Here is an 18,885-nt window from a genome sequence, read left to right as displayed (position 1 = left end):
TTCTTATTGAGCACCTGCTACATCCAGGGTATGGTTCCAAAGCCAAACAAACAGACAGAGGCCCCTGGCCCCGTGGTGTTTCTTGGGAAGCTTACCCTGTGATGGTGTGCAGATTTCCATCCAGCAGGGGGCTTCATCCCCACGGTAGCCCCTTCTGTGGGACGCCTCAGGGAAGGATGGCCAAGGGAGATGAGGACGCCGGGATTCTGATCCGGTTCTACTCCCACAGCACATGCCCAGGGCTCCGAACCGTAACCCATGGTGACGCTCTTCTGCCTTAGGTACCAGTGGCATGCTCGTGATTCTGGCATCTGTGCCTTGCGTTCCAGACGCTCCTCCTGGGCTCCTGACCTGCTGACCCATCACTGGCTCCCCGGACGCTGCTCCCGGAGGCCCCACAGGTGCCTCACACATGTGTAAGGTGATGTCCCCTTTGCCCTGTCCTCACCTCCAACTGCACAAATCAGACGGTTGCCCAGGCAAGAAGCATGGATGTCACCCTGACGCCTGTCCCCTCGCCCCCTCTTTTGAGGACAGCACCGGTTCCGCCCAGTTTTGCCTCTTTAACGTTCGGACTCGATCCATCTGTGCCCACTGCCCGAAGCCCACTGGGGCTGTCACCCACTCCAGGGCACATCACTGCTGGGGTCACCTGCCCCAAAACCCTACTCGCAGCCCTGACCCACCGCCCATCCTTCAGAAAATGATCCAGATGGTCTTCTAAGCACCTCACTGTGCTTACACCATTCTGTGTTAACCCCTTCACGGGCTCCCCTCGGCCTTCAGGAGGAAGTGCAAACCTCTTGGTCCTCTTTGAGGGGACCAGCACTTCCCAGTTTCCCAGTCTGTCTTCCTGCAGCCTGGGCTTGGTCGCGGGGTGTGTGCGTGGATGCCCGTGGCTCTACTTACCTCCTGTCCATGCTCATGCCGGAGCCTCGTGGAAAGTCTGGTTGTCTCTTGGGGCCTCTGAGGCCTCAGCTTAGAAACTTTGTCACCTGGGGGCACAGGTCCAGGCACCCTGGGGCACTGGGAGGTCATTAGTGCATTTCCACTCCTCCTCCTCCTCTGTCCTTCTCTGTCCTGCTTCTGTTACTGGATCCGCACCATTTCTCCTTTACCAGCAAGCACAGGGCTTAGATTTCGTCTGTGGACAGTGCTGGAGGGACAGCGGTTGCTGTGCTGCTTCGTTTTTTTTTTCTTTTAAAAACTATGTATTTATTTGAGCAAGCATGAGCCGGGGGAGGGGCAGAGGGAGAAGCAGACTCCCCGCTGAGCAGGGAGCCAAAGCGGGACTCAACCCCAGGACCCTGAGACCATGACCTGAGCTGAGGGCAGACACTTCACCCACTGAGACCTCCAGGCACCCCGAGGCCTTTCTCCACGCCCAACAGGCTCTCACGACCCTTGAGCCAGCCAGGTGCCCCCGATAACCTCATTTTAACCTAAGTGCCTCTTTAAAGACCCGCTCTCCAAATACAGTCACGTTCTGAGGGACCAGGAGTTAGGATGAAGGCAGATGAGTTTTGGGGGGGATACAGAGCAACCTTGAGAAGTCATTCAACCTGAGTCTCAGCTTTCTCCTCTGTGCAAAGGGGCTAAATCGTACCTGCACATGGGGGTGGGGGTGACCTCCCAGTAACATGCCTCATCCATGGCGGGAGCAGGTAAGGACTTGATATCCGCCTATGTCACTGATTAGGACAGTGTCAAAAGGCAGTAGCATCTTCAATGTGACTGAATATCCCAGAATTTAAAAACCCACCCATGGGATCCCTGGGTGGCGCAGCGGTTTGGCGCCTGCATTTGGCCCAGGGCGTGATCCTGGAGACCCGGGATCGAATCCCACGTCGGGCTCCCGGTGCATGGAGCCTGCTTCTCCCTCTGCCTGTGTCTCTGCCTCTCTCTCTCTCTGTGACTATCATAAATAAATTTAAAAAAAAAATTAAAAAAAAAAAAAAACCCACCCATGGAACAGGTTAAGCAGAGCAGGAAAAAATGTTTTGTAAACACCTCTATGTGCCAGGTTCTTGGTATCCTGTCCATGTGGAAGCAGAGAGAGAAAGAAGTCCTTAGCACCGGGGTTGCTGGGTGCACCTCACAGGTCCCCAAGGCTGCCTGGAGCCCCCTGACCAAATCCCCAGGGAGAGGCCAGGGGGAAGGGGTGGTGTGTTCATAGGCCTGGCCCCCTTGCTTCGGTGCCCCCCATGTCCCCAGGACAGATGCAGGCTCCTGCTGTAGCTGCTCCCAGCCAGGCCCATGGTATCTTTGCTCTCCCGGGCAGTGTTCCCCAGGGCACCCCCAAATGGACTCCCACACACGCTCCATCTCAAGGGCTGTTTCCCAGGGACTGCAAGCTAAGAAAACAAGGCATCAGAGAAGCAGAGTAAAGAGATAAAGAAATGTTAGGCATGGGAAGTGAATGAACACTATTTGTTTTAAGTCATCAATTCGTAAAGAAGCTGCAAATCCCCACCTGCAAGATCAGGTGTATGAATGATACACCTCCTTCGCCTCGTGCATCTGGATGCATCAGTATGTTCATGTTTCCCTCCATCAAATTCCACATGGAGGTGGAGGTGGAGGAGCAAGGGACACGAGGTTACGTGCTGGGGTGCGTATCCTGGCAGGACGCTGCTGTGGGGGCACAGGGAACTGGAGGTGCAGCCCAGGCTTGGGCCTCAGGATATGGGGGGTCAGCAAGGAAGAGGGGGCAGGGAGGACAGAAGAAGGAAGGTCTCCACGCAGAATGTGCAGCGTGCGGGAAGGCCAGGAAAGGTGAGGGGGACAGTCTGTGTAAGGACTTTATGAGGGGTGCCAGGAGGGCTCAATCGGTGAAGCATCTGCCCTTGGCTCAGATCATCTGCCCTTGGCTCAGATCATGACCTCAGGGTCCTGGGGTCAAGTCCCACATCGTCGGGCTCCCTGCTCAGTGGGGGGTCTGCTTCTCCCTCTGCCCCTCCCCCTGCTTGTGTGCTCTCTCAATTTCTCTCTCAAATAAATAAGTAAAATCTTAAAAAAAAAAATGTAAACTGAATTCTAGAATTAAAATTACAATGTCTGAGATGAAAAATGAGGATAGAACCTACCAAAGTGAAACAGATAAAAATACTTAGGAAAAAAAAAGGATGACAGGAGCATCAGTGAGCTGTGAGACCACTTCAATCAACCAAATATATGTGTGATTACAGTCTTGGGGGAAAAAAGAGGAAAGTGGAAAAATACTTGAAGCAATCGGTACTGATGGTTTTCTGAATCCGGTGAAAACAACAGGTAGAAAACACATGAAGAAAAATACATCAACGTGCTGATCAAAACCACATTGGCTGAATCCAGTAATATGTACATGGGCAGCATAATTGGCTGCGACATGGAATTTCATTTTAGAAATGAGGACTAAGGACGCCTGGGTGGCCCAGTGGTTGAGCATCTGCCTTTGGCCCAGGTCATAATCCTAGGTTCAGGGATCGAGTCTCACATTGCGCTCCCTGCAGGGAGCCTGCTTCTCCCTCTGCCTGTGTCTCTGCCTCTCTCTGTGTCTCTCATGAATAAATAAATAAAATATTTTTTTAAAGAAGAAAGAAACAACTAAAATTTATAAGTAGAGGAAAGTATTGGATTTTCGGGAGATTGTGCAGAATAGAATCCGAGGGAAGAACTTTCTGTGATAGATCCCCGAACACATCACATTCCGCAACCTCATTGTAAACCGGCTAGTTAGACTTGACAAAGAAACAGCCTGGGAACAGTAATTAGACCCCACATCCGCTTACACTGGCTCCTTAGCAGCACTAACATATACGGAATAATAATAATAGTAATAGACGGAATAATAATAGTAATAACGTAGGCAAGAGATTTAAGATAAAACACAACCCGTAACGATCAGCGCAGAGGCTAAGACGCAATCTGTATTCTATGACGGCTCTGGAGCTTGCGAGAAAGCATCCCTAAGTCGGGGTGAATCAGAAGAAATGTAAAATGGGTGAAGAAGAAAAAGAAGCTGCACCTATTGGGTGCACCTATTGGGCGCCTACCACATACAAAGCACTTTACCGAGGAGGACACAGAAACTCAAGGAGTGACCGAGATAATCTTGAGGTCCTGGGATCGAGTCCCACATCAGGTTCTCTGCTCAGCGGGGAGTCTGCTTCTCCCTCTCCCTCTGCACATCCCCCTCAAATAAATAAATAAAATCTTTAAATTAAAAAAAAAAAAAAGGGATCCCTGGGTGGCACAGTGGTTTGACGCCTGCCTTTGGCCCAGGGCGTGATCCTGGAGACCCGGGATCAAATCCCACGTTGGGCTACCGGTGCATGGAGCCTGCTTCTCCCTCTGCCTGTGTCTCTGCCTCTGTGTGTGTGTGTGTGTGTGTGTGTGACTATCATAAATTAAAAAAACAGCAGCAGCAGCCCCCATTTCAGAGCTTATTTAGAGGATTCTCCTGAGCAGATGGACAAATCCATCCGAGGAGAGCACCAGCCCATGATGAGACAAAGCCGTCGCAACAAGAACATGGAGTCCCAGCAGATGTGTCTGAGACCAGCTCGCATGGAGGACAGACGTGTCCGAGAGCAGAATAATGTGTAAAAGAAGGAAGAAAAGAGATAAAGAAGCAAAGGTGGTAACAAGAGACTCTTAGGTGGTAACAAGATGGTCTCTGAGAGAGACCATCTCTCTCCTGGTGCTGAAGTGGCACGTGCCTCAGGTGCCCCACGGCAGCCCGCACCTGAGTACACGGCTGCCACTGCACAGAGACCTTTGGTTCACAGCTTCCAACTTTTCCCCATCCCCGTGTCACACAAGGGGATGCCACAGGTAACACACAACTTTCACACCACCGTCACCCTTTGGAGGTGATCAAGGATCGGCAGAGAAAAGCCAAAGGCAGCTTTCGGTTCACTGAGTGTCCAGTTCATCACTCATGGCCTCTTGCTCATGGAAACCATTTGTCTGCTAAGCTCTGAGTGGCTGACCCTGGGGTAGACGCCCTTCTACAAGGTCAGCCCCATCCCCGGGGAGCGAGACACAAGCAGGTGCCACAAAGGGTGTCTGCAGTCTCTTGACCCCGATGAGGAGGACAGAGGAAGGCTTTAGGTCACAATGAGAGTGCCTTGCGCATGGTGGATGCTGTGATGCTGGAGGGGGTGAGGCCCCTCTGGCGCCAGGTGTCTGTGGAGCCTCAACGTGGGAGTCCCACCCCAAGGTGGAATCATCACATTGGGAGGGTTGCTGCCCGGCATGAACATCTCTATGATGCAGAGTCTCTGGGCCCCGCTGAAGACCTCCAAGGTCACACGCACTGCCTCCCCTTCCCCCGAGGCTCCCCAACGTGGGAGTCAGTGGACTGGGATGTGGATTATAGTTCCACTCGGCCCAAAGCCCCTTCCTCTGCACCCTTGCCCCACAGTTTAAAGCCAGCAGGTCAAGGGTGTAGCAGTGCTCTGCTCCCTACTTGGTGATTTGTGGGGGATCTGCCCAGGAGCTGTCCCAGACTCTCCCCACTCTGAGGCATAACCAACCTCCTTCTGTGCAAAAGGCCTCAAACGGTCAAGTCACCAGGCCAGCCCTCCTACCCCGCAGCCTCAGAGGGCGTCGCCTTCCCCACCTGAGTCCATCCATTCCCACCATAACTAAGTTAGAATTCGACAGCAAAGTATTCAGCAGCTGTCTGAACCGGCCAGGATGGCAGCTGGGAATGCCTGTGGAGTGGCAGAAAGCAGCCTATCCTGGGTGTGGAAGGCAGACTCCTGAGCCTCTGGCTGGCTGTGGCCAGCCCCCCGACCCCTTCTTCCCCACAGGTCCAGGACCCCCACACCACGGGCTAGGGCCTTGCGTGGTGGGGCTCCTACCTTGTGGTCCGGAGGCAAGGCAGTGGCCGCAAGCAGGTGGCTATCTGGAGACATGGCGGGTGCCAGACGCCATAGGAGTTGGGTCCACGCTGCCTGCAAAGCGATTTACAAACAAGGACACATGAGTGTTCCAGCCGCGCCGCTGCTGACACAGGGGAGGCTGGAGTGGCTGCAGAGTCCTCTGAGCAATCCTGGGGCTGGAGACGAGGATGTGGGAGGGAGTGGGGAGGGCCTAAGCCAGGTCTGGGGCTCATGGAGAGGCTTCACCTGCCCATGGGTTACTGCCCCCAGCCCTCTTCCTCTCTCAGAGCTCTGGGAGCCTTTGGGGGCGCCGCCCACCATCAGATGCTCAGTTCCCACCAGCCTTCTGGGGCTCAGACCTGCTCCCTCCGTCCTGGGCTCCCTTGGGGCCCCCAGGGTCCGTGCACAGGTGCTAACACGTCACAGTGCTCAGCAAGTGGCAGGGCTCTGTGGATCCCCGGGCTCTCCTGGGGCTCCTCCTTCCCGGAGGCTCTTGGGTGCATGCCCAGGCAGATGGCTCCCACAGAGATTCACCCCAAATGTCGAGGCACGCCACAAGGGAGTGGTTATTGCTGCTTACCAGGTTAGTGTCTTTCCAAGGTCAAAGTTTGCTTTGAGAAGTGAGGGAGAGGACCACGGGGGTGGGGTAAGGGGGGGAGTGGTTCTGAGGACAGGGTTCAGGTGGCCTATGAGTTCCCCAAGGTCACGTGCATATTTTTCTAGGCAGAGCCTTCCTGAGTCTCGGGGATCCCTCACCTAACAAGCTTAGGAACCTGCCTTGGGGAAGCACATGATGAATCTGAGGAGTAATGACAGTAAACACTAGCCCTGAAATTTCAGCAATAAGGGGGTCGGAAAAAACAAAACAAAACCGGACGTGTTAGTGCACCAGGAAAACTGGGATGAGGAAAACATGCACAGACAGAGCTGCCAAAGTTCCCGAGGGCTTTCTCAGAGTCTTGAGGGAGGCCCTTGAGAGTGTGAGGTCTGGTTTTTGTAGCTCTAGACCTACGGGAATCCATAATTCTTTTCCTCGATGGAATTCTGCTTGCACAAACATGTGACTAGTGCTCACGGTGACAGGCAGATTCTGACAGCCAGAGATGGAGGGGGGTCACGGAAGGAAAGCTCCAAGTCCCCTTGAGAAGAGTGGGTGCAAGGCGGGGGAGGGGCAGGGGACGTGGTCACAGGGGGTGTGAACTGTGTGTCCAGTAGAGAGACTGTCTGTCGTCCACCAGAGCACCAAGGGTGCATGTGGCTATCACGCATGTGAACATGGGACTGGAAGTCAGAGGGACGGGTGACACCCAAGTTTTGTGTTGCAGAGGCACAGTCGGGCAGGTGAGCTTCAAGGTCAGCAACAAGCAAAAGCACGCCCTGCACGTGTCATCACTGTATGGGCATGGGGGAACAGGGGGTTGAGAATCACCCCACCAGGGGCCTGAGTGCCAGACCAGAGCACAGATGGAAAGATGAGGCCTACCGCCAGGTGTCCACACGACGGCACTCCGCTCAGGCCCAGGCTCTGAACCCGGGTGAGCACAGCGGGCTTCAGAATAAACCCGCTGAACGGGTTTGGCCATGAGAGGTTACATTTCAGAGGCCGTTATATGAATCTATTATAGTCAAATCCACATAGTAAAAATAAAAGCTGTGTGCAGGGTACAGGTGGGGCAGCAGCGAATCTGCCTGTTGGGACCCAGCACAGGGCTGGGGCAGGCTGCAGGCCCTACCAGCTGTATGTGCACCAACAGGAGCCCCACCCACCCGGTCACCCCACTGCCCCACCTCGCCCATGCGGTCACCACCACCACCCTAGTGGCACACCTCTGTCAGTCAAAAATCAATCAGCTGGGCACGTCAAACAGGTGGACTTTATGGTACATAAACAGTACCCCCCTTAAGCAGCTTCTGCTCCTCGGCAAGGCTGTGAAACCTGACACGGAGACTGCATGGCCGCATGCCGGCACCTAGCACACAGGGAACGCGAGGCACTGGTGACTGGTCAGAAAGGGACTGAGAGCAGAGTGCTCCAGATGCGCCTGGCAGTCCAGGCCCACGGGGTTGCCTCAACCCCGCAGCTCATGGAGTCCAAAACCCTTCCCTTCATGGTAAGAGCAGGCAGGCGCCCCCAGGTGCCAGCCGCCACTTGGCACCTCAGACACGTGGGCACATGGAGACCCCAGGATGTTTCCTCGGAGAAGCAGCAGCTTGTGGGAGAACACAGAACACATGGTAGAGACGACGAGGACCCCTGGGCTGCGGGCAAGCCAGGTGGAGGCTCTGGGTGGCGCAGCCTGAGCCCATGGGCAAGCCAGCCCAGCACGGGGGCCCCGGAGAGAGCAGCATCACGGCTCCCCCGCTCCCCTCACCCGCCAGCCCCTCGGGGCTCTGAGGCCCCACAGAGTCCCGGCCAGGGCCTGTCTGTCTCCTCCATCCTGCACCCTCTGCAGGAGAACGAGGCAGTCTGGCAGGACGGGGTATCCCCGGGACTTCCTGCTCTTCAGCAACACCACCATCATCTAAGGAAACCCAGGAGCACGTCTGCAGGACTGTGAAGCTAGGAGGAGCCCATCGATGGATCCCAGGGCCACACAGTTAGGGAACAGGGGGCGTCGTCTCCACCTCAACCTAACACCGCAGGGGCACACGTTCACGCATCTGCTGTGTCACCCTTGGGTGGCGTTGGGATCATGTGCCTGCACGTTTCCTGGAAAGTGACGATCTGGGCTACAAGGTGGCTACTGACCCGAGCGACGGGATCCACCCGGGGGGGCAGCAGGCAGGGAGCGCCAAGGGGTACAGAGGGAATATTAAGGCCTGAAACAGCTTTTACGATTTAACCCGGTACCGAAACTTCACCGACTCCTAAAAGCATCCATCCTTTCCAGCCGCTGCATTACACACAGGGAGAAGGGGGTCTGTCCACGCATAGGATGTGCAAGCTATGGGCGCGGCAAGTCCGCACGGAGCCCCTCGCTGGCTGCCATCACTCTGCGCAGTGGACACTCTGGTGTCGGAGCAGGTGGGAGCTGCGGCTGAACGTCTTCTGGCACTGCTGACACTCGTACGGCTTCTCGCCCGTGTGGATTCGCTGGTGGAGGAGCAGCTGGGAATGCTGGCCGAATGTCTTCTCACAGTCAGTACATTCGTAAGGCTTCTCCCCAACATGGATCTTCTGGTGGAGCAGCAGCTCTGAGCTGTCCCAGAAGGTTCTCGCACATTCGCTGCACTGGTGGGGCTTCTCTCCGGTGTGGATCCTCTGGTGGACGGTGAGGTGTGAGGTCCGCCTAAACGCCTTTCCGCACTCGAAGCACTCGTAGGGTTTCTCCCCGGTATGGATCCGCTCGTGCCTCAGGAGCTCCGAGTTGCCCCGGAAGGCCTTCCCACACTCCTTACACACGTAGGGTTTCTCGCCAGTGTGAATGCGAATGTGCCTAATGATCTCAGAATTCTGGCCGAAAGTCTTGCCACACTCATTGCACTCGTAGGGTTTGTCACCGGTGTGAATCCTCTGGTGCCGGATGAGCTCAGAGCTCTGCCCGAAGCCCTTCCCGCACTCGTTACACAGATAGGGCTTCTCCCCGGTGTGGATCTTCTGGTGCCTGATGAGGCCCGAGCTGTGCTTGAAGGCTTTGCCACACTCGGTGCACTCGTGGTACCTCTCCTCGGTGTGGATGCGCTGGTGCTGGATGAGCTGCGAGCTCACCCGGAAGGTCTTTCCACACTCGTTGCACTCATAGGGCTTCTCGCCCGTGTGGATCCTCTGGTGCAGGATAAGCGCTGAGTTCTGGCTGAAGGCCTTGCCGCACTCCTCGCACTTGTATGGCCTCTCCCCCGTGTGGATCCTGTGATGGTGGATGAGGTGTGAGCTCTGGATGAAGGCCTTGCCACACTCGCTACAGGCAAAGGGCTTCTCCCCGGCATGAATCCTCAGGTGCCGTCGCAGGCTGGAGTTGGTCCCAAACGTCTTTCCACACTCTTTGCACTCGAAGGGCTTCTCTCCACTGTGAACCCTCAGGTGCTGAATCAGATGCGAGTTCTGGTTGAAGGCCTTGCCGCACTCTTTGCACCTGTGAGGCTTCTCACCCACAGGAGCTCTCTGCGTACAGGGAGACTCCACATTCTCCATGGGGTTGTGGTGGGAGGTGGCGAAGGCAGGGACGGCCTCAGCTGGGGGGTTGGCCTGAGGCGTGAGCAGGGGTGCCCCGAGGCTACAGGTGCGCTCCTGCTCCCCACGCTCCCCGTACTTCTTGCCTGGGGGTGGCCTCTGAAAGACAATGGGCCCTGGTGCAAGGCCCCTACCCCGAGGGGACAACTGCCCCGTGCTCCTGTCAGTGGACCTTCTCGAGTGCCTGTCCACCGTGTCTTCTGCGCAGGCCACTCTGAACTCCTGGCCCTGGCAAACCACCCAGGGAAGTGTCTCCAATCCTGTCGCACGTGGCTCGGGTTCCTCAGAAACTTCTTCCTTGGGGATTACCTCCGTGCTCTCGGTCCCCATGTTACAATCTGAAATGACAGAGGGCAGCGTGTGAAGTGGCTACATGGCACATGACCAGGATAGAGCTAGGGCACTCTGGAGGGCAGGTGCCCATCAGTCACCTGCCCAAGCAGTCCCGGGGTCTGGGGAGATGACAGGATGCTGCCAAAGAAGGGACCTGGGGTGATGGCGGGCACGCCAGACAAAAGGCAGACCCCGACGGGTGACAGGATCATCGGAGGAAGAGACTTTTTTTTAAAGATTTTATTTATTTATTCATGGGAGATACACAGAGTGGCATAGACACAGGCAGAGGGAGAAGCAGGCTCCCTTTGGGGAGCCTGATGTGGGACTCGATCCCAGGACCCCAGGATCACGACCTGAGCTGAAAGCAGATGCTCAACCACTAAGCCCCCTAGGCATCCCCAGAGGAAGAGACTTAAGGAGGGAGATGGGATACGGATGGGGAGAGACACTGGTGAAAGTTGCAGAATATGGGTGATGAGCTGGCAGAGGGCCTGGGGTGGTAGAAAGCATGAACAGGGTGTGCACGGCCAGGACAGGCCCGGAGAAGAGGCAACACGACAAGCAGAGCAGTACCCAGGGTGGAGCGAGGAACCCCTACTGCGCACAGCCCCGGGACGCTCACCAGGCTATGGGCCAGGGCGCCGTATCCACAGGACCGACCATCCAAAGGTCCCCACAGTGGAGCCCAAGCAGAACCACATGTCAGGCCTCTGAGCTCCCCTCTGTGTGGGTGACACAGTGCCGGCCTCAGGGTGCCCCGGGTCCGCTCTACCCCCCACAGATGGAAGGGCCCCCGCCCCGTGAGAAGCCCCAAGACTGGTCACTTTCCAGGCTCCCTTCAGTGCCGCTGACCTGCCTCCTCCTTCCCCAGGACCAACCCCTTGAAACGTCCCGTGTGGGGCTAGCTCTTGCTCTGTCTCAGTACTTCCGGTCTGCGCTCACCTTTCTCCAAGTCAGTCCCAGCATCACCTTGTGAAACGTCCAAACGTATCCTGGTGTTTTCACGCCTGTCATGTCTCTGTACGCCTTTCCTCTTGGTGACTTTTCTTACGTTTTCTAACCTGTTATTCTTATTATGTGGCAACAGGACTTATTTTTTACAGACTGGTTTTATAAACGATCTCTACAGAATTTTCTTCATCCTTTTTGGATCCCAAAGCCTACACTTTTTCTAAAATTCTGAAAGGCTGTGGCAAAAAGTCTTTTAGTTGTCACCGATGTCCTTTCTTCGACACTTCATTAGCAACGGAATAATGAATTTATTTAGTGTAACAAGGAGCCTAGCTAGAGAAATACATTCCTCAGCTTTCTCTGTGGCTGGCTTTGGCCACATGAGATGGTAAAGTGCAGATGAAAGAGCGTGGGACTTCTGGGAAGTCTCCTCAGGGGCGAGGAGATGCCTTGCTTCACTGTTTTCCACACTGTGCCCTGGGCGACAGGTGATGGGCAGGGTGCCACCTTGGACCGTGAGCACACAGGACACTCCAGACCCTACAATGGGGCCAGAGCAGGAAGGACCCTGATGACTCCACAGAGCTGCCATCCTGATCCTGGAATGCCTGCCTCTGGACACACACCCCTTTTTTTAAAGAATTTATATTTATTTATTCATGAGAGACACAGAGAGAGAAAAGCAGAGACATAAGCAGAGGGAGAAGCAGGCTCCCTGCAGGGAGCTCAATGCGGGACTCAATCCCAGGACCCCAGGTCACGGGCCTGAGCCGAAGTCAGATACTTCATCAACTGAACCACCCAGGCACCTCTGGACTTTTTTTTTTTTTTTTAAGATTTTTATTTATTTATGAGAGAGTGAGAGAGACAAGCAGAGACACAGGCAGAGGGAGGAGCAGGCTCCATGCAGGGAGCCTGACGTGGGACTTGATCCTGGGTCTCCAGGATCAGGCCCTGGGCTGAAGGTGGCACTAAACCGCTGAGCCACCCAGACTGCCCTGGCCTTTTTTTTTTTAATGTGAGAGAAATATGCTTTTGCCTTGCTTAAGCTGTTGCAGTTTTTTGTCTTGTTTTTATGAAGCCAAACCGATTCCTAACTGGTACTCTGGCCCAGGGGTGCAGTGATCCCTGTCACAGAAGTGAGGTCCCAGCACTAGGACAATGAGCCTGGCCTCTGTCCAGGGAGTCCACAGCCAATCTGAGGAGTACAATCCTCTGCCCTTCTGCCAGTAAAGGGATTACTGTGGAAGGTGATTCTCAAGCAGGAATGGGCAGCCATGGGCCTATTTATCCCCAAGACAATGCAGAGTCGTGGAATGGTTTTGAAGCCAAGGAGTGACACAGCCCACGGTCAGGCACAGGTGCACTAATGGCCACTTCGTGGAACTACCCAGTAAGCGGCAGGCCAGGACCCAGGAGGTCAGCAAGGCAAGCACAGGGCAAGGGGCATGAGCTCTAACCAGGGCGCCAACAGCAGAGGGGATGCAGAGAAGACAGCTGGAGAAAGAGTTCGGAGGTCAGATTCTGTGAGACGGGGCTGGAGGTGACCGCATGGGATACAAGGTAAGGAAGACAGAGGAGGGGTCACGACGCTACCCCGATCTCCCTGGAGATAAGACAGGCTATCAGGGGCCAGCAGTGCCAGGGGCTAGGGATGCTGGTGCAGCTAGCTGAGAGAAGAGGACCCATGAACTCTGTGTCACATGAGAGAAGTTTCGAGATACCCACACAGAGTATCAGGGAACCAGCCTAATGGTCTGAAACTTACACTGGTCAGGGCTCTGCGTGACAAGTGCCGGAGGCCAAGGACAGACACATAGGAAGCCTAAGTTAACGTGGATGAGCCCTTCTCTTATCTTCCTCCATTTCCTCCAGGTCTTCCCACCTTTCTCCACCCCACTCTGGGCCCCAGAACGCTAACCGCGGCAGACAGCACTGGACCCTCGGGCTTCCAGCTGCACTCCAGTGGTGGTGAGCCCCAGCAGCGGGAGACCAGAAGTAGGGTGAGGCCACCCTAGGCTGGTGGCATCCCTGCACCAAAGGTCATTACTCTGCTCGGGGAGTCTGTCCTACCCCTTGATTGTCTCAGGGCCTGGGGCCCAGCAGCCTCTCCTACCTCTTCCGTCTCTTCAGGCCCGAGCTGGCGACCCCTCCAGTGTCATCAGCCCCGGGTTCCTCAACACCTCGCCCACACCCAGGTCATCTACAATTAACTCCTCTGCAAACAGACCTTCCTCAATCATCCCATTTTGAGTGAGCAGTTTCCTGTCTGGATCCTAGTACAAAGGAGGGGGGTGGAGGAAGAGAAGCCCACCAATGAGAGAAGGGATGGTCAGGGAAGAAGGAAAGAACCAGGTACCCCATCCCAGGTGTCACCAGGGCCGTGGCAGACAGAATTACGAAGGGCCACCTGGAAAATGTCTACCGGGACAATCAGGTGGCCGCGGGTGACCTGTGAGAACAGGCTCCATGGCCCAGGAAGCACAGCCAGGTGGCGGCAGACTGATGAACAAATTCGCTACTTCTCTCAGAATCTGGATGAAAGGTCAAAGCCTGAACATGATCCTACAAGGGGGAATGGGGTGAGTGGAGAACCAGGTTTGGAGGGAAGGGGAAAGCAGTGATTTGGGGTGACCTCTGCCAACCTCCAGCCAACCAGAGGACGGTGGTCAGCAGCACCACCAGCCTCACCAGTCGCCCTCTCGACACCTGGAAGGAACCTGATCTCCTAGAGGAACCCCGACATCCTGGAAGCTCTGGTGCTCCCCCGAAAATGACCTGTAATCTTCAACTCCTCACCCCACCCAGCAGGTGCCCTGGCTTTCCCACAGACTCAGGGCAGGTACCCAGAAGCTGGATTTCTCCTTTTTGTTGATTCTTTTGCAAATGACAGGCGAGTATGTAGCTACACACAAGGATCCACTGCAGGGGCTTTACCTCTGTTCTTCACTCCTGGTGCCACAGGAGCCGGGAAGTGCCATCCTACAAAAAAACGTCTCCCTGATACTCAGCCCCGATCCAGATCCAGATCCAGAGCTGGTACTATTCATTCCGTGTCTACTCCCCACCCCCTCCGGCTCCCTCCTCCCCGTCTCTCCCATAGTCACTGCCTTCCATTATCCAGTGCCTCACAAAGTCATAATTCACATAACCCACATCTGTCCCCACCACGTAGAAAATCACCTGCCCACGGTACGAGAGGACACACTACCCAGAAGTCAGCATATGTCCACCCCCAACTTCGAGACCTAGTTCAAAATTCAAATCCAGAAAGTCTCCCCAACTGAATGTGACCCCCTCCAACCGCTCTTCTGCCAGGCATTCTGCCAGTGACACAATAATAATGTCACCTGTTGAATGATACTGCTTTATTCCTTCCTGGCACCTCCTCACAAGTGAATCAAAGCCAAAATCCACTGGGTAGATTTTCCCAGAGGTGCAGCTACTCATCAGACCTCATGCTCCCGGGGAAACACTCCCCTACTCACAGCCTGAATTCAAATTTCCATCCATTGTTTCCTGTCTTTGTTTCTCACTTCACTCCCCTAAACCTGGAATTGGCTGTTTCTGGAGAGAGTGAGAAGACAGAAGTGCCCACCTGAGTGGGAGGGTGACCCCTCCTGGTCCTCAGTCTGGAGGTAACATGCAGACCACTCTGGGGTCACCACAGTTCACAACAGGGTCTTCAGCTTTGCAAACCCAGATGTTTTTTTCAATGCACCCCCGAGAGCACCCCACCCACAAAGTGCTGATGCATACACCAGATGCCCACCAATTCATTAACAAAAACTAAAACTGAAAGGACCACACTGCCCAGATGAAAATCTACATGGGAAGCCACATAAACCCTGAGAACATGATGTATCATAGGCTTGCAATCAGAGCAGAAAGACGGTTTTTTGTTTTGTTTTGTTTGTTTTTTAATAAAATGATTGTTAAATTTTAAGAATTCTTAGCCCAGAACGAGGCTGGATGCCCAAGAATCCACTGGGAAATGTACTGAAACTGCTAAATCCCAGGTCCCACCTCAGGCCTCCCAGAATCCCTGGGTGTGGGGCCCAGGGCGCTGTGTCCTGAACAAGTGCCCTGGGTGGTCATAATGCCCCGGCAGGTTGGGAAGCCACTGGCACCACCGCCCCACATTCAGTCCAGGGCGCTCAGCTCGACCCAAGGGCTGGCCTGCTGGGACCACACGCGTGTGAGGCAGCAGGATTGTAGGTACAGGCTCCTGCCCTCCCTCTGGAGGGCACACCCTCCCCTGAACTCAGAGTACATATAATACAACAGACCAGATCATCTTCTCGGAGTTAAAAACCACACTTCCCTTACGCTTCTCAGACTGTAGTTGCCGTGACTGGACCTGAGCTTGCCCTCAAGTGTCTAAATCAGAGTTTACAGCAGTCTCTTGAGACAGCAACCTCACCCAATCCTTTGAGCTTATCTGCCAAAAACCCTGATGTGATCTGTAGCAAAGAACTATTAATCCATTAGCTGACAGTCTGGTTAGATCTAACAATACTGTTGAATGTGAAGGCTGGAACTGGAGGGACAAAAGGCCCAAGAATCACTTCCTTCCTCAACAGAGTCTCGCTGAGGCCACACGCCAGAGGTTTTTCCAGCCCAGAATGATACACGGTAGTAAAACAACGGAGGGCCTGCGTGGGAGGCAGCTCTCTCCCTCCCGTAAAGAAGGACGAGAACCAGGTGAAGGAGCCTGGAAGGGAAAGCTGCAGGCCATGGGGCCACGAGGCCACAGTTAGGCAGGCCCGATGGTGGAGGGAAAGGCAACCGCAGGCCCCATGCCCACAGATGTTATAGTTGCTGTTTTTGCACTACTCCACACGCCATGCCCCAGCGCTCAGGGCAGAGGACGAGGGAAGCAAGGCCTCAGAGGCCAGGAAGCACCGGGGTAAAGAGAAAGGGAACAGAAGGAACCTTCTGGCTTCCATGGGGCACATGGAAAAGGAAGAAGAGAAGAAAGAGAGAGCACACTGGCATTCTGACGTGGGGTACGGAGGAGCGCTTACTGCGTGCTGGGCACTACCTTGTGAAGCCCTCACAACCTCCCTGTGAGACAGGCATGCCCCAGAGGGTCACTGTGAGGAGGAGGAGCCCGTCGGCATGCTTTCCGGACTCTCTCCAGCCCCAGAGCAGCTGGGAATCCGGGGACACAGGTGGTGGAAGAATGAGGGAGTGACCTGAGGATGCCAGTGGAGACACACTTGAGATGGGTGAGCAGGACGGACGCAGATGGAGTTGGGGCAGGGAGGGAAGTGTGGGGCACTACGAGACTAGACGGGTTACAGAGAGGGCAGAGAATGTGGCGAGCACACGAAAGCTTGGGCAGGGATCCCAGAACGCCGCATGAGGTTTAATGTCGAAATGCCAAAGCTTATAATACATGCAAAACATCCTTTGCAACTACTCAGATTTATGATGAAACACTTTGGAAGTTGACTGACAAGTAGATACGAGGATACAAAGCTTCCCCAATTATTTTGTGGTGCATCTGACCAAAGAAGTGGGAAGTGGCCTTGCACGCTCTGCAGGAGATGAGACCTCCTCTAAGTGTTCCAGGACCCAGAGCGACCAAATCCCTCGCAAGCAACTGTTCACAACAGCAGGGACTGCCTCGGGAATGGATATGCCTTCATGTGGGTCAATGATATTCTAAGCAGGTTTGCTGGGAGCCTCTGGGAATAAAGCCAACCATCCTGAGAGCAGCACAAGAAAAGACTTGGAGATGTCGTTGCCTGGAACTGCTGCTGCTGCCGTTCCTCCCCCAGCTTGGATGAGGCAGAGAGAGCTAAAAACCGAGGCACAGTGGAGCCACCACGTTTGTCCTGACAGCACTTCACCACCTGACTTCCAATCATGAGAGCTTGCACACATGCACAAAGCCAGGCTGAGTTGCATCATGTTACTTGCAGACAAAAGCATCTTAAAGCTGACAGACTTCCCAGTAATGTCTGAAAGGCCAGGTCCCACCAAATATTCAGTATCTGGTACCAGGATCCCCTCCTACCCATCATCTGCACTCACACGTGCAGGAAGCAGGCACTCTCATGCTCCTCTTCTTTTTTATTTTTTTTAATTTTTTATTTATTCATGAGAGACACAGACAGAGAGGCAGAGACATAGAGGGAGAAGCAGGCTCCCTGTGGGGAGCCCGATGCAGGATTTGATCCCAGAACCCCAGGGTCATGCCCTGAGCCAAAGGTAGACGCTCAACCAATGAGCCACTCAGGCGTCCCTCTCATGCTCCTTTCAACTGTACTGCCCTGACTTGTGCCATGTGGCTTCCCGATCACAGGTTCCCAAGGCCTACAGAATACAAACTCGTGCAGGTGGCTCAGGATGCCCCCCTGGTCAGGCCCTTTCCCGGGCTCCCCGCGGTCCCCAGGGAGGGTACTGCAGCACCCTCCCCTTTGGGAACAGTTTATACCCACTTGCTGGGATACTCCCGCCCACTGCTAGCACTTCAGGCACAGAGTCCTCTCCTGTGTGTGCCCCTGAGGTCCCTCACCTAGGAGCAGCCGCTGCAGTGTATGGTCCGTGTCTGGCCAGCCTGTTCCCACCCAGCCTTCTTCGGCCCCTGGAGCAAGGATGGAGCTCCCTTCACCTTGCTGCTGGGGGGGTGGGGTGGGGGGCTGCCACAGTCCGGGCACTCTTACACACCGCCTAGGTGAATCCCTCTACATAACAAGCCTGGGGGGCCAGTGAGGAATCACTGCACATGCATCCGTGTTCGGGTCCGAGGAGCCCAGCACGATGCCCGGACACCGCAGATGCCCCTCACCGTCTGCAGACCGGAGCTCCCTCCTCCCGATCCCGAGGACCTGTCGTTTCCAGTGCCCCCCCGTCCCCACCGCGGTCCCGCCGCCACGACGGCTCCATTCCCTCCGCGCTCAGAGCCTGCTACAGTCCGTGACACCCCCCCGCCCCCTCCCCAGGAGCCCGGGGTGCCGAGCTGGGGCGCCACTGCCCGCCCTGGCGTCCCCGCCGCCCACTCGGGGCTGGGGGTCCCGGGAGACCCTGCGGGGCCCGCGTCCCTGAGCAGGTGGGGAAATGGAGGCGGGGGTGGGGGGGCAGCCAGTCCAAGGTCACAGCGGGGCTCGGCGCGACCGCCCGGCCCGCGGGCCGCAGCAGCCCCGGAGCCCCGCCCCGCCCCGCCGCGCCGCCCCGGGGGAGGTCTCACCGCCGCCACTCGCTCCCCGCGTTCCCAGCGCCGCGCTCCCCGCCGCCGAGATCTCTGTCCCACGGGCGGCGGCCGCCCTGCTTCCACTTCCGGTGCGCTCGGCCAATCAGCGCGCGGCGGCCTCCGCGGAGGAACAGGTGGGCGGCCCGCCTGCGCCCCCCAGCCCGCCCCGCCTGCGCCCCCGGGCCCGCCCGGCCACCGCCCCTGGTGCCCGCCCCGCCGACCTCCCGCGGCGTCGGCTCCCGGGACGTCCGCACCCCCGCGCCCGGTGGCGCCCGCGTAACCCCCGGATCACCGACTAGCCGGGTCCTCCAGGCGGCCTAGAACGGCCCCAGGGACGCACTTCCGCCGCTGGGCCG

General features: G+C 55.9%; 1 protein-coding gene across 12 annotated transcripts in view; it reads right to left on the bottom strand.

The window, feature by feature from the left end:
• Positions 1-18,669, bottom strand: part of ZFP3 (ZFP3 zinc finger protein) — a 91,060-nt gene extending 72,391 nt beyond the window's left edge. For 5 of the 12 annotated variants that reach the window (XM_072821594.1, XM_072821595.1, XM_072821597.1 and 2 more), the window contains exons 1-3: positions 18,527-18,669; positions 8,722-10,379; positions 5,850-5,942 (exon numbers count right to left, since the gene is read on the bottom strand). In XM_072821594.1, coding sequence (XP_072677695.1) covers positions 8,860-10,371 — 1,512 coding nt within the window. In that variant the 5' untranslated portion in view covers positions 10,372-10,379; positions 18,527-18,669 and the 3' untranslated portion in view covers positions 5,850-5,942; positions 8,722-8,859. Of the gene's footprint in view, positions 1-95; positions 1,157-5,849; positions 5,992-7,697; positions 10,380-18,526 lie in introns of all 12 variants that reach the window. The other 7 variants (XM_072821586.1, XM_072821587.1, XM_072821588.1 and 4 more) reach the window with 6 other exon arrangements.
• Positions 18,670-18,885: the final 216 nt, after the last annotated feature.

This window comes from Canis lupus, chromosome 3, assembly GCF_048164855.1.
Source record: "Canis lupus baileyi chromosome 3, mCanLup2.hap1, whole genome shotgun sequence".
Lineage (NCBI taxonomy): Eukaryota > Metazoa > Chordata > Mammalia > Carnivora > Canidae > Canis > Canis lupus.
The sequence above is the reverse complement of the archived record's forward strand: the minus strand, read 5'-3'. Positions and strand labels throughout refer to the sequence as shown.